General features: G+C 45.1%; 1 protein-coding gene across 8 annotated transcripts in view; it reads right to left on the bottom strand.

Moving 5' to 3' along the window:
* Window positions 1-421: 421 nt before the first annotated feature.
* LOC105492982 (immunoglobulin like domain containing receptor 2) overlaps window positions 422-14306 on the bottom strand; it is a 75171-nt gene continuing 61286 nt past the window's right edge. For 7 of the 8 annotated variants that reach the window (XM_011760376.3, XM_011760372.3, XM_071074975.1 and 4 more), the window contains 4 exons: window positions 14187-14300; window positions 9822-10038; window positions 7938-8610; window positions 422-6629 (listed from right to left, as the gene is read on the bottom strand). In XM_011760376.3, coding sequence (XP_011758678.2) covers window positions 6594-6629; window positions 7938-8610; window positions 9822-10038; window positions 14187-14300 — 1040 coding nt within the window. In that variant the 3' untranslated portion in view covers window positions 422-6593. The remainder of the gene's footprint in view (window positions 6630-7937; window positions 8611-9821; window positions 10039-14186; window positions 14301-14306) is intronic. The other variant, XM_071074983.1, reaches the window with a different exon arrangement.

The following is a 14306-nucleotide window of genomic DNA, read 5'->3' on the forward strand; positions in this document are numbered from 1 at the left end:
TCTCAAATCTTTACAGAACTTAAAATGTCCTCCCATGAACAGCTTCCTTCCTGCCTTCCCCAAGTGTAATTTCTAGCAGGCACATGCTTGTGCCCATCTTGGAAATGAGCTAGGTACCATCACCTTGGTTATCCAACCACCTTTCCTATGCCTCATCTCCTTCTGAATGTTACACAGTCTGTGGAGAGCAGTAAGAGTGACAACAGAATTTATCTAACTTATTACAATCTATAAAAACATACCTTTTGCTCTGTCAGTACCAGCCCCCTCTGTAACCCCGCAATATGTATTCCTCTATTACCATACTTACAACAATCAGAGGAGGACATGTATCATATGATTATTTCTCTTGCTGAGGCCATTGAATGTCAGATCATGATTAACTATAGTTGTGTTAATTATGAGTTCTTGGTAACAAATGTAGGTAAGAATTCTTTATTTAGTTTAAAACATTACAACCAAATTCAATTTGTATGTCTGACATAGAAAAAAAAAGGTCATGGACAACAGTAATACAAACATTTCAGTTTTGATGTCACAAGGCACAAAAACAACTGACAGGTGGCCCTCACGAAGCTAATTTCTCACCCTTCTCTTTCCCACCCTTCTATTCCCTTGTTCTTTATTCTCACAAAGCAAATTTCTTATGCAGTGGTGTCTAATCCTTTTGTTAATAAAACGACTTTTCCTTAAAGCCAAGGTAAAAGAGAAGCTATTTGTGTCTCTTTTAGCCTTCCCAGAAGAAATGAGTCAGACTAGTTACTACATGTCCAGCCCTACCAAGAAACTCTAAGAAAAATTTAGCTAAACTACTATATCTTTTTCCTTCTCACATTCCTTGTCTCTCTATATCTGATCCCTCTTAGTTCTACCTATAATCTTAAAATGTAGTGAAGATGCCAGATTTTTGTTGTTAAGCAGTTTCTGCCCGGAATTCTGAATCCAGATGAATCTGTAGTTTCGCTTAGAAACTTCTCTGCAAGGATTCCCCAGAAAACCTAAAGCACATGCACATATTACCCCTCATAGCACAGCTAATGAAAATGAGGCTCTCAGCTGGGTTCAGTGGCTCATGTCTGCAATACCAGCACTTTAGGTAGCCAAGGTGGGAGGATCACTTGAGGCCAGGAGTTTGAGACAAGCCTGGGAAACACAGCTAGACCCCATCTCTACAAACAAACAAAAAAATTAGCTGGACATGGTGGCACATACCTGTAGTCCTACCTACTTGGGAGGCTGAGGGAGGAGGATTGCTTGAGCCCAGGAGTTTGAGACTGCAGTGAACTGATACCACCACTGCACTGCAATGTAGCATGGGCCACAGAGCAAGACCCTGTCTCAAAAAAAAAAAAAAAAGAAAAAAAAGAAATTGAAACTCTCCTTGAGTGAAGCCACAACTCCCTCTTAGATTAGCATTTGAGGAATGAATGGTGCTTAGCTGGATGAAGCAGCAACAGTATCTGTCTTCATAGAGCTTCACCACATCCATGACATATGAACAAGCATCAAGTCTACGACTCTTCTCACCGGATGTCTGGCTGTGAAGAGAAACTGGAATCTGGAATATCCAGATTCCAGTCCCATGGGTATTTAAGGAATTGGAAAGGTTCCTAGACAAGACAGTCAGAAGGCCTGGCTTTATAATTTTAAAAATCATTTGACTACGGACAAGTCACTTAGTATTTTTCAACCTCAGTTTTACATTCTATGTAACGAGACCACAACATCTGCCCTGCCTCTATCACAGGAGTTGATGCTGGGACCAAATGAAAGTGTTCTGTAAACAGTAATATACCATAAAAATAACACAAATATTATTAGTATTAACCTTCTCCCCTTCAAATAGTGCTAAAGCTCAGGCTGCTGCTTAAAGCAGTGCAACATTGCCCTTGTGCCACTCTGATGTTAAAAGCCCCTTCTTCAAGCTTCATAGATCAGTTTACCAGATGACTAGGAGGTAGGATACTGGCAGCAAAAAGCCAGGCACTTTTTCCTTCTAGGACTTTAAGTAACTGGCCCCCTATTTTAGTGAATTTGGATTTCTACATCCTATCAATCAATTTCAGACTTCCATTAACATGCTGGAGGCATTTAAATCTGATTTTGGAAGGATATATAATGAGGACTTTTATTATTCTTGTCCACCCAACTTTGGGTAAGACCAAAGTGGAAGTGCTATTGGCCAGTCATCCTTATAATTTGTACGCTTTATAAAATGATTGAGTTTTTCCATTTCCCCAATGGCATCTTTTCTTTCTATTCATGATTTAAGTTTTGCTAAAAATATATCAAGGGAATGAGAAAATTACCTGTAATTCTTGTTGTCTGTTCTGAGACTGTCACAATAGATCACTATTCTGGGAATGGAAATATCTACAACAGGCTCCCTGGGAGTGCTCCTGACACTCCTTTCTCTCTGCCTGTTTTCCTACTACCACTACCATACTCTGGTGAGCCCATCCACGTCACAGCCAGACTTCTGAGAGACTCACCACAGCCAGCCCCAAAGGAGTGAGAGGGACCTCACCAGGACATTTGAAGGAAAAAATTTTAAGGCCCAAGGAAGCCTCAGGACTAGCTGTTTGGAGTACACCAGAGGTATGACTTAGTGCAACAATTTCCAAATGCATCTGATCTCAGGAGTCTCCTGGAATGCGTATTAAAAATATGAAGTCCGGCTCTAGACCCACCCAATCAATCTCCAAGGCAGGGTCCAACAATACCTTTTTAACAGCAGCAATCAAGTTAATTCTTACGGTTAGGCAATTTTGGGAAACACTGATCAGCAGAAAAGATCCAGAGGTTGGGAGTCTAAAGACCTAATAGGTTTGTGACTTCATTAATGGCAGTGATGGTTTCTTCACCTATTAAAAAAAATTGGTTGGGGAGGGGTAGTAAATTACAACAATATCTGTGACTTCAGCTTCCCTCAGAGGCAAGATCTAATCAGATTACCTATGGAGAAATTTTGTGGACTATTCAGAAATATTTACAGATGTGGTCAGGTGCCTTGGGTTTGGGTGGCAGCCTTTTCCCATCTCCAGTATGCCTAATCCTATGTCAAGTGCACAGTGAGGATCATGAGAAGGGGGATGAGAGACCTAGCATCTCCGTGAGACCTGCCCTGTGTTGGCAAAGATGGAACCTGAGCCCCAGGAGCAGCTGACGCTGAGCTCCCCTGTGAGCATGCTCGGATGGAATAGCTGACATGCACCAAGTCCATGGCCATTGTCTCCAACTTCCTAATGAATCCATGCATGGCCTAGAGAAGCAGCTCATCTACCAGGGGACACCTCCTTGCCACCTGCATCCACACTCCCTCCTCCAGCATGTTTCTGACTCAGTAGTGACTCATAGGCAAGTACAGCAGCTTATGCATCATCCCTCTGGGACCCCTGCTACTCACCCTTTCCTGATCCTAATTCACCTCTTTTCAGCCTTTTGAATATTGGCTTTTCAGATCACCGAGCATATATTTAAATAGGATGATGGACAAACACATACAACACTTTAATATCAAAGTATTCCCATTTAAGTTTTTTAAAAAACTAAATCTCTGGGTTTATTATAATTTATCCATAGCACTATTTCATACTCTATGTATAAAATCTCCTTTCTTGAGCATGTCTTATTTCCCCTATTAAATTACAGGGTCCTAGTGGACAGAGATTATGTCTTACACAAGATTTACTTTGTACCCCAATAAAACCTAGAAAAGAAGCTAACAAATATAACCATTTCCTATGCAGGACACACTATTCAAGGGAGAAGAAACAAAAGGACACATAGAGGAAAGTCAGGGGTGCTGAGGACAGCAAGCTTTGATTTGTCAACTCAGCCTTAACTCCTGTCCATATACCCAGAAACAACTGCCTTTTTCTTCTACTGAAGGCCTGGAAGTCTGAATGATTTATGCAGTTCTACAAAGGACAACCTGGTCCCAACTCCCAAGGTTAATTCAGTAGCCTGCTATTTTCTTTGTATTTTTCCGTCTATCCGTAGTTTTGTTGTCTTTGGAATTGCAGGTTTCCAATTTTAATAATTCTTTAATTCTTTCCCATTGCTACCCTCAACCTTCACCAAAATCATATGTCTTTAGTTTTTTAAAAAAACATTATTTTTGGTCTCTGCAGCTGGTGCTATGAGGCTCTTTGGTGGTGAAAAGCCTGACACAGTGCTCAGTATAAAGCGATAATAGCTACCACAGCTACCCATTCTCCAAAATTGCCTGAGCAAGTTGAAATCCAAAGCTGGTGACTAAGAAATGTTTTTTATCATCTTTTCCATCTGAACTGGGGTCCAAACAGACAGGCTAGACCTAGGCTTTCAGAGGCCAGGGACACCAGCAAGTCTAAAACTCAGCACCAGGGTTATGGCTTGTGTCTTCCAGCCCTTGGAAGTACCAGCACTGGGTTCAACTGTTTTCCTGATTTCTCTGGGACTGGCCAAAGTAACAGGGAAATTCTTTCATAGGTCAATTCTCCAAGCAATGACACATACCAGCTCATCCCTCCGACCCTCACCCAGCCACTTTTTTATTTCATTGCAAACATAGGATGTTTTTTGGAAATGTCATGAAGTACAAATGGATACTAGAGGAATGGTACTCTGAGAATATGGTCTAGCTCCAGTAAGGTGGCTCTGGAGAAGACCAAAAAGATGTTAAAGAAGAGGCCTTCCTCAGAGGTTGTCCACAGATCCATAGACAGGGAAGAAACCACTGCTGGATTAAGGGATAGCAAAGTCAAGCATTATCCTCCACGGATTTGACCCAAACACGTACCCCACAAGAGTGCAAGGTGAAAAGTTTTGATAAAAATCTGTCAACAAAAGCGGAGGCTATGAGAAACACAAGTTTGGATGGAGTAAGCGGTTCATGGATAAACATCCAGACAAGAACGAGTCAGGTTTGTTCTTGAAAAGAAATTAACATAAACAATGCATCAACTTCTCATGCCTTGAGTAGGAATCAGAAATTTGGGCTGGGTTCAGCTAGGCAGTTCTTCTGTTGGTATTAGCTGGACTCACTCATATATCTGCAATCAGCTGAAAGTTGATGGGCTGTCAGATAGGGTGACAGGGTAACTGGGCCCTTTTCTTTTGTCATGCAGCAGGATAGTCCAGGCTTGTTTACCTGGTGGTAGTTGCAAGGTTCCCAAGGGCAGCAAAAGAGGACAAGCCCCATGCACAAGAACTTTTCAAGTCTCTGTTTGTGTCACATTTGTTGGGCTACTGGCTAAATCAAATCACACAGCCAACTCCAGATTCAAGGGGTAGGAAAAAAAGACGGCACCTCTTGATGAGAAGGAAGTTGTGGCCATTTTTGCTGTCTACACAAATGACAAAATCCAGAAATCTAGCTTTGGAATTTAGGCAAACTCTATCATTTAGGCAAGGGTGGCAATAGGAAGTACTCCTTCCTGAGAAAGCAGTATCTCTAATCTCTTGAAAGTGGCCATAGTGGCAGTCTAGTCAGGCCAAATGCTGTATGTTCCACATCCGCTATGTCCTAGAATGGCAGAACTGGGATGGCAGAAACAATTAATGCTAAGTGAAGCACAAAACCAGAAAAGATTGAGTGAAGTTTGTGGGTGAAATGGTCCACATTCAAAATATAATGAGACGATGTTATTTCCCTCTTAAATTCCTTCTCATTCTTTTCTATATGCATTACTGCTTTCTCCTCTTTTCTCACTCTTGTTTCATGCGTATATTTTAAGCATTTATCACAAGGCACCCGATGACAATCTAATCCGAGTGCAGAGGGAGGCAGGGCTCTGTGTGTGGCACCAACCTGTGGAAAGTCCAGGAGAGGGGAGGAAGAGAAGAGCCCTTAATGTCTAAGACTCAGATGTTGACATGTGCAGCAGAAAAGGAAAAAGCAGTTTACGTTCTCAGAATGGAAAAGGAAATACTACTTAGACAGCTTTTCAAAAAGGTATACTTGCTTTTGCTTTGTCCTAGCCACTTAAGAATTGTCATTCAGAACAGCAAATTGAAGTCATTTCTGTGATTGTACCAGAGGTCACTGTCACTGAGCTCACCAAAGGCCTTTTGATTTTAGTGTAACAACAGTCATTGACTAGTGACTGGAAAGTGATGGGGATAAAAGGTATATTTTGACTTGAAGCTATCTTTCCTTGTCAGCAGAAGGCCTTCTTCTAATAGTAGTAATAAATTCTTCTGTCTCTAAGTATAGCACAGGAGGTATAGAAAAGCATACTGTAGGCATAGGCAGTTTCTGGAGATTAGCAGTCCAGAGCAAACTCTCTTTCAGAATTGTAAATGGAGTCCTGGTTCTGTTAAGGGAGGAGGTTGGGCAGGATAAACGCTATAGTTGAGAAACTCTGTATGTAGGAATGTTCTCGCACATTCTTGCTTTCTTGGTAAGTTTCTCAAACTAGTTAGATGGGCACAGAGGTTTGAAATCAGCCTCCCTTAAAGGCTGCCTCCCATCCCTTGCCAAAGCAGAGATCAGCAAATCTTCCAAGGTGATGGCCAGAGAAGGTCCCGCGTCTGCTGGCTCTTGGATTTGTGTCTTGTCCCCATAGTCCATGTCTGATTTCTCGTCATCCAGAGAAATGTTGACAACATCAGACCACAAGGGACATCCTGGTTGGAAAATCATTCTAGGAAAGAGCAGAAAGAGCCCAACATTAAGCCACACACTAGTTAAAGAAAACAACCCATAACAGATGGCTCTCTGGGCAGAGTCCACAATCTGTTCAGTGCCAGGTACCCCTGACTCTCAGAACCTTTCATTAGACCTGTGATGGTTGATCCCAAGCCTCATAGAGGCAAAAGCCAGCGTACATCTGATAGGCTTAGTTCCATGGTCACAGAATAACTTCTCACCCCCTTTAGGATAACTACTATGTTTAGAGCTCCACAACAGCAAGTGTGGTTGGTATTCCATAAACCTGAAATCGCCTGAAAGTTTCTTCCCTACTCATAGTACTTTGGTTATTGCATTTTTTTATTTAAAGAAAAATAAAATACACTGAATTCCTTTGGAAGGGTTAATTGTATCAAAATCTTTTTCTGTTCATATTCCTTCTCCCCATACTAAACACTAAAGACAACGTCCAGCTTGGATTCATATAAAACAGAAGGAGGCGGGGTAATTGCAAAGGGGGAGAAGCAGTTGTGTTGGAGAGTGATCTCCAAAGCATGGGGGTCAGAGGCACTTGGTACCCCACAACGTGACTGTCCCCCAACGTTTCTCTGAGGTCGAGGGCTCCCATTTTGGGGCTGTGGGACGGAGTAGGCAGCTCTTGGCATTTTGAAAATAATGAAGTCTATATAAGACCACTTACAAAAGAGACAATGAACTGGGTAGGGACCAAAGGATTTCCTTCGCATATACGGGCACAATACAGTTTATGCTCCATAAAACATCAAAGGAGGAGACATGAGTTGTCCTTTGAGTTGTCCTTTGCAAACAGCAGTGGCTCTTAACCTTCTCTGGGATGTGGATTCTTGAAAATCTGATGCAAGTTACAAACCCTCGCCCCAAGCAGGGCTGGGGAGGAATGCACATAGAAGCATGCATTGAAGATTCTGCACACAGACCTCAGAAGCCCACTAAAGGCCGGTGGTGGTGATGGCTCCTGGAATCCCTGATACTAAACCCTTCCGAGTTGGTTAAATACCTAATGCTCCCTGTAAAACCATCTACATGCCTTCAACTTTCTTCTTGTTTTCCAACTCTCCCAGCCCTTGCTTCCTTCCTTCATCTGACCCTGGACAGAGTGAGGTTGAAAAATCCCCCAGCCTACCATCCGCGGATGAACTCGCCCAGGCAGGCCCCTGTGGCCTCTCCAGGCAGGGCCCTCCCGCCTCGCCACCTCCCCGGCCCCGGGACAGCGACACTGCCCGCCCTGCCTGGCGGCTCCCGCTCAGCCCCCTCGGAGGAGGGGAGGCAGATGCAGTCTCACGGTTTTCTTGGCGGGCTCCTTTTTCCTCCTCTTCTCCGAGTTGCTGTGGTAGGGCAGGTCGCGGCCACGGTAGGATGGGCCGCGGGTCAACTCCAGCTCGCTGTAGGGCGGCAGCGCGTCGTCTGACGCGTCCTCCTGGTCGTCCTGCGACGAGCCGGCCTTGTAGGTGCCGGGCGGCGACCACGCATAGTAGGAGGCGCTGCGCGGGCCGAGCTGCGCGCTCCGTTTGGACGGTGTCTCCAGGCTGCCGCCTCGGCTGGCGCCCTCGGGCCGCGGCTGCCGCTCCCGTGCACCGCCCAGGTACGAGTGGTCGTATTTGGGCGCGGTGCCCGGCGTGCGGCTCACAAGCCGCGGCAGGTGCGCGTCCTCGGTGGGTCTGCGGCGTGCGGGGCTGAAGGCCCAGCCGCGGTCGGCGTCGGTCAGGGGCTCGCGGCTGCGGCTGCGCTGGCCGTAGTACTCCTCCAGGGAGTCGTCCTGGTAGAAGCCGCCGTGCGCCCGGGACTCCGAGCGCTCGAAGCGGCTCCCGCCCCGCGCCTCGTGGCTGTTGCCGTCGGCCCGGCGGGGCCGCTGGCCGTAGGAATCAGCGAAGGCTGCCAGCTCGTCCATGGAAACGGCCGGCACCCCCGTGGCGAAGTTCTTCCGTGACAGCATCTCCGATTTGGAGCGTGGCTGGCTGCAGGTAGAGGAGGAGTGGGTCAGACGGTCAGTCCCTCCCTGGAGCTCGAGGCAGAGCTCCAACATCACCAATCGTGTCCCGGGGCTGCGCTCAGGACACCTCGGCCTGAGCCTCAGCCCTGCTCCAGGCTGGATGAAGCATTCCAGGCTCCTCTCTCACCCCAGAACGTCAAGTGGGGGCAACCTAGTCTATCCCACTCGTGTGCCACGCATCAAAATGGAGTCGTGTGGACAGAACATATTCTGTGTCCTATGGAATACCAACACACTGTGGGGCTGCCTTCTGGTCATTATGTTGTGACTTCTCATTGACAGCCACACGTCTGCAACCTCAAAGCCATCGCAGGTGTCGTCAGTACACACAGTTATGGTCCCAGGAATCCCTGTAATGTGTGGTGACACACAGAGAGGCCTTTTCTTCCCTTAGAGCCGAGGGCCAATTTACCTACTGGGGCAGGAGGGGAGAGGGACCCTTGCAATTTGTAAGGGAAAGGCAATGTCGCCTGTCTTTTAAGGTAAAGGACAGATGAGTGGTGAAGGTGCTATTTAGGGGGAATAGCAAATCTTATCCTCCCACAATTGTGGGAGGCCACATCACCTGGGTAAGTGCCTTAGCACCTGGAAGTTTCCATTTTCCCAGCTTAAAATTGGGGACATTAATAGTAGCTGCCCTTTAGAGTTATGAGAATTAAATGCAAGAGAAGTGTTTGGCATTTTATCTTTCATATACCAAATGATCAAAAATGAGGGAGATGGCCAGGCATGATGGCTCATGCCTGTAATCCCAGCACTTTGGGAGGCCAAGGTGGGCAGATCGCTTGAGTTCAGGAGTTCAAGACCAGCCTGGGCAACATGGCAAAAACCTGTCTCTACCGAGAAAAAAAAAAAGATGTGAGATGATGGGTGGGATTCTTTAGAGGTTACAGGATAAAAATATGAGAAGGGCAGAGATATATTAATGTTCATTAAAGGGTCTAGGGGACCCATTTCAAAGGTCTTGAATAATTACTTCTACACATGTTATCACAAGTGTTCCCTGTCTTGACAAATGTGAGATGTTCAATATCCTGTAGAAAGAGAGATGTGTCAGGATAACCTGGAATGGAAGACAGAGATAATACTGGATGGCATCTTCCTTGCCTCCGATCTACCCTGCTTTCCAGCTCCTGCCCCCTCACACCGACCAGACCTGCCCCTCACAGCCATCACCTGTGCCTGAAGCTCTCTCGATCCTCTTTGTTATACTCCATGGCTGAGGGCCCGCGGCTTGCCCCACTGCTGCCTCCCATGACACCTGACCAGTAGTCAGGATTGCTCTCCAAGTCCCCAGACACAGGGAACTGTTTGCTTCTCATCTGACGGAAAGATTGGCGGAAATTGCTGTCCTCCTCATGTAGGGAACTGAGTTCTGAGATGGTGTTGTTATCTGCAGGGACAAAACCAGGCATCATAGAACTTTCTATGTGTTACTCTGTGTTCGACAGGAAGGGAATCCTGTTAAGGGCTGAGAACCTAGGCTGCAGGAAACTCCCGCCTCATTCCTGTCCAGGGTGGGTTGTAAACCTGAACTAGTGGTGTTTGCATTCTTAGCTCAGCAGGAATTGGCTCCAGTTTGAAGCCTACTTGCTTATAGAGAGGGAGGTTCCTACATGCTCTGTTCTTGGAATAGGAGAACAAGTTTGTTCTTGTTGCACCTAAGGCAGGCTTTCCAGAACTCAGGCTCTCTGTTGCTGGCCTCTGCCTAGTAACATCATCATCCTTATTCAAATGTTTTCTTCTTCCTTTAAAATTCTGTGATGAGCTGTGTTGATCCTAGGCATGTTAAGCCAGAAACAGAAAGAGAGAGACAGAAGCCACAGATCGCAGCATCTTCCTTACTGCTGGCTCAGTCCTAAGATGGACCTTCAGAGCCAGTCCTGCCATATGCTGTGGAGGCACCGCGTTCTGGCCTCCTTTGGCTGTGCCCCTCCCCAGAGAGCAAGAAGTCCACAGAACAGTTGAATAGTCAAGGGGAAACATGTACCTAGTATCCATATACCCACTGCCTTAGCCCATGCTCATCTAGGAACCTGGAAGATCCTGCTCAAGTAGCACCAAGCCTACTTTCAGCACTTGGGCAGACCTCTTCCCCTCTCCCAAAAAATTTTTCCAGGGGTATGTGTCCATGAGAGGCTAGGCCAGCATTTTGGAAATATGGGAAGAAAAGGGTGTTGTGCTGTACTTATACCTGTGGGCCTCTACTTATACTCTGGCCCCAGCCCAAAAATATAAATGGGGTATCTAGTCACAGCTTTCTAATTTCCTAAAGTGGCCTGATTAGCTTTTCGCAAAAGCAGTTGTGAACAAGGACCAGAATCACAGTCTGGAAAGGAAAAAATAAACAAAAACTCAACTATTTATTTATACAACTTTGAAATGTATTGAATTTCATTGTACTTAAAAAATAAATCTAGTGAATCTATTTGCAATGTAACTGAATCCGTTTGTTTTCTAAAATCCTTTAATTAGAACTTCAAAATATTATCAGAAACAACATTTACCAAATTTCAGGCCTACCAGTTGAGTGAGAGGGAGGCCAAGATAAGATGTGGAAATATGTGTCTCAGATTCCCTCTACTTCCCCCCCTCACTATCCCCAAGAGTCCTTGGAGGAACAGGGGATGTTTGCACAAAGATGAGGGAGGGTCTCCCAACACAGCCTCCTAGTTCTGTTTCACCAGGGACACAGCGTTTACCATGAATGTCATTCAGTTTAATCATGCAATCAGTTGATTTTTAATTATAATTTAATTTTTAACCTTTTCTTCCATGTAAAAAGAAGGGACTATGCCTATTTTAAGGAAAATAACTCGGATACTATTGATTACTAAAATCTAGAACTTTCCCTTTCTCATGATCCCCATGAATTCCAATATCCCAGGGATCACACAGAAGAGGCTTTTAAAATGCACCAAATGAGCCTACTGAAAAATAGCATTGTTGGCTCAGAACTTTCCTTAAACTTCAGGGAATACTTCACTTTTTTCATTTATCTAGATAGTGAGGACGATCTATGTTTCACTATTCACAGTGATGGACTGTCTAAGTTGTATGTTGTGCTAAAATTTCTGCCAAGTTGAACACAAACATCAACCTGCCCCCATATCACAGACATCCATAATGTAACTCTAGGATAGGGGTAAGCAAACTTCATTTTGTTAAGGGCCAGAGAGTAAATATTTTAGGTTTTGCAAGCCATATTGGCACAACTATTCAATTCTGCCACTGTGGCATGAAAGCAGTCATAGATGCAACATAAGTGAATTGGCATGGCTGTATTCCAATAAACCTTTATTTATAAAAATAGGAAGTAGGGCTGGGCATGGTGGCTCATGCCCATAAAATCCCAGCACTTTGTGAGATCAATGAGGGAGGACTGCTTGAGCCCAGGAGTTTAAGACCAGCCTGGGCAACATGGCAAGATCTTCATCTTTATAAAAAATAAAAAAATTAGTTGTGCATGGTGCCATACGCCTGTGGTCCCAGCTACTGGGGAGGCTGAAGTGGAAGGATCCCTTGAGCCCAGGAAGTTGAGGCTGCAGTGAGCTGTGTTTGTGCCACTGCACTCCAGCCTGGGTAACAGAGCGAGACCTTGTCTCAAAAAAAAAAAAAAAAAAAAAAAAGGAAGTAAAATATATTTGGCCCAGGAGATATATTTTGCTGAGCCCTGTACTAGAACTTCCCAGACTAAAAACATCCCCCAAACAACCCCCACATTTAGAAGGGCAAAACAAATGAGGACCATACTGGCTAGCAAATTCATGAGCCTGGACCTCAGACTCAATTCTTACAGAATCTGTTACTCTCCTGCCCCAACCTGAAACCATGAGATCCATTTCATAATGAGATTTCAAGATTGCCCACTTCCATGATTCACCCCATGGTTTACTATGTTCTTCAGGAATAGGACTTCTCAAAGTAAACAGTATTCCTATTTTATCTCTATGCAGTTATAATAATATTAACTTGCAGGTTCCAGGAGATCAGGGTTCCAGTTCTGGCACTGGCACTGAGTACTGGCGCCTGTTACTTTCCCTCTCTGCCTTAGTGAAAAGGACGGATTCAACAACCTCAGAATCCCTTCCAGCTCTAGCATTCTAAAGTCCTATTAGCTAGAAGGCTGTGGTCTCTGAATAGAATGGAGCCATGGAGCCATCCACAGTTTGCTCAAGAGTTTCTTGTGGAAAGAGCACAGGACCGGGAATCAGAAGAGCTGGAATCTTGTCCTAATTGTGTCACCGCATCCCTAGGTTTCTGTTTCCTCATCTGCACACTACAAAGGTTGACCTAGACCATCTCTAAGACCCCCTTCGACTGTAAGAGTACCTTATGACCAGTAAGCCCCTAGAGGCCATTTTAATCGAGTAGAGAGAGAGGAGACATCACCTAAACCAGAATTCTTCCTTTAGTTTTAACCTTAGCTGGTTAACTTTTTCTCTGAGCTGTGAGATTCGCAGATTTCCTGCACAGACTCCTCTGTGGTCCCTGACTCACTCTGTCTCTGGCCCCTTACAGGGATCCATGACAACATTGTTACAACTAGCTTGTCAAGTGCAGTGACATCTGCATTCCTGACATTCCAATCTGGAAATGGTCTTTTTATAGTCGGTGCGGTGGGAGGATACAGCAATGGATACAACGCAGACAGGATGAATTTAGAATTGCAAACTGGGTGGAATATGTTGTCCTTAATCTGAATAAAGCTCCTCTAGTCTGGGACTGTTTCCCCAACAATTCCGTCAAGTCTCTCGTTAGTTCCAAGAAGAGGAGGGTAAAGAGACAGCGTAATGACCTCACTTCCACACCCGCCAGCACCCTCTGATAATGAGCTTGTCCATGTGGGACCTGCCCTGTGTTGCCTCCCATGATACATGATAAGTTGGAATCCACCCCAAGAATCAGCTGTGTCAGCTGCAAAGTATCCAAGGGCTGGAGCTGAGTTAAGGGTTGGGGCCCGGCCACTTCAGACTTAGTATTCAAAAAGTTATTTTGATAAGAGGAGCAGCCTCTTTGCTTGCCCCTTAATCTCTGTTGTTTGGCATCTTTGAGAAGCAACAACCTCTTTTTTCCAGATTCATGTGCCAGACTTGTTCTTTTACTTTCAGGAGGCCTCCTTGCAGCGAGTTGGTGGTTGTGTTGTCCAAGGTTAGGGCCCTTCACGTTGGAAAAAACTGATACTTAAGCTTCCACATTTTAAGACATTACTTTGAATATATTTTAAAGGGAGTAGAAGGGAAAGACTATTTTAATAAAGCATTCCAAACCCCAGGATAACACAGCCCCAGCAATACTGACTGCCCCATGGAGAGAACCAACACAAACCAAGATGCTACCGAATTGCTCTATTCTTCATACCAGAAGGCCTGTTTTTCCCCTCTGTGTACCGAGAGCTACTTTCTTCAGTAGTGTCACCAGTACCCCTGTTAATTCTAAGCCTGCAAGCTCAGGGCTATCCAAGTTTGGTGACCCCCAAATCCCCTTAACATACTAACTCCTGCATAATGCACAGATCACAGAAAACTAACAGATGCTCACATCTGCCTCTCATCCTTCTGGCTGGATCAAACTGAGCCAGCTCCTTCTCAACATAGTACAGGACCTTCATGGAGTCTCTCTCTTTGTCAGTCTGGATCCGGTAACCTTTGCGAACTGTTG

The sequence above is a fragment of the Macaca nemestrina genome, chromosome 1 (genome assembly GCF_043159975.1).
Source record: "Macaca nemestrina isolate mMacNem1 chromosome 1, mMacNem.hap1, whole genome shotgun sequence".
Taxonomy (NCBI): domain Eukaryota; kingdom Metazoa; phylum Chordata; class Mammalia; order Primates; family Cercopithecidae; genus Macaca; species Macaca nemestrina.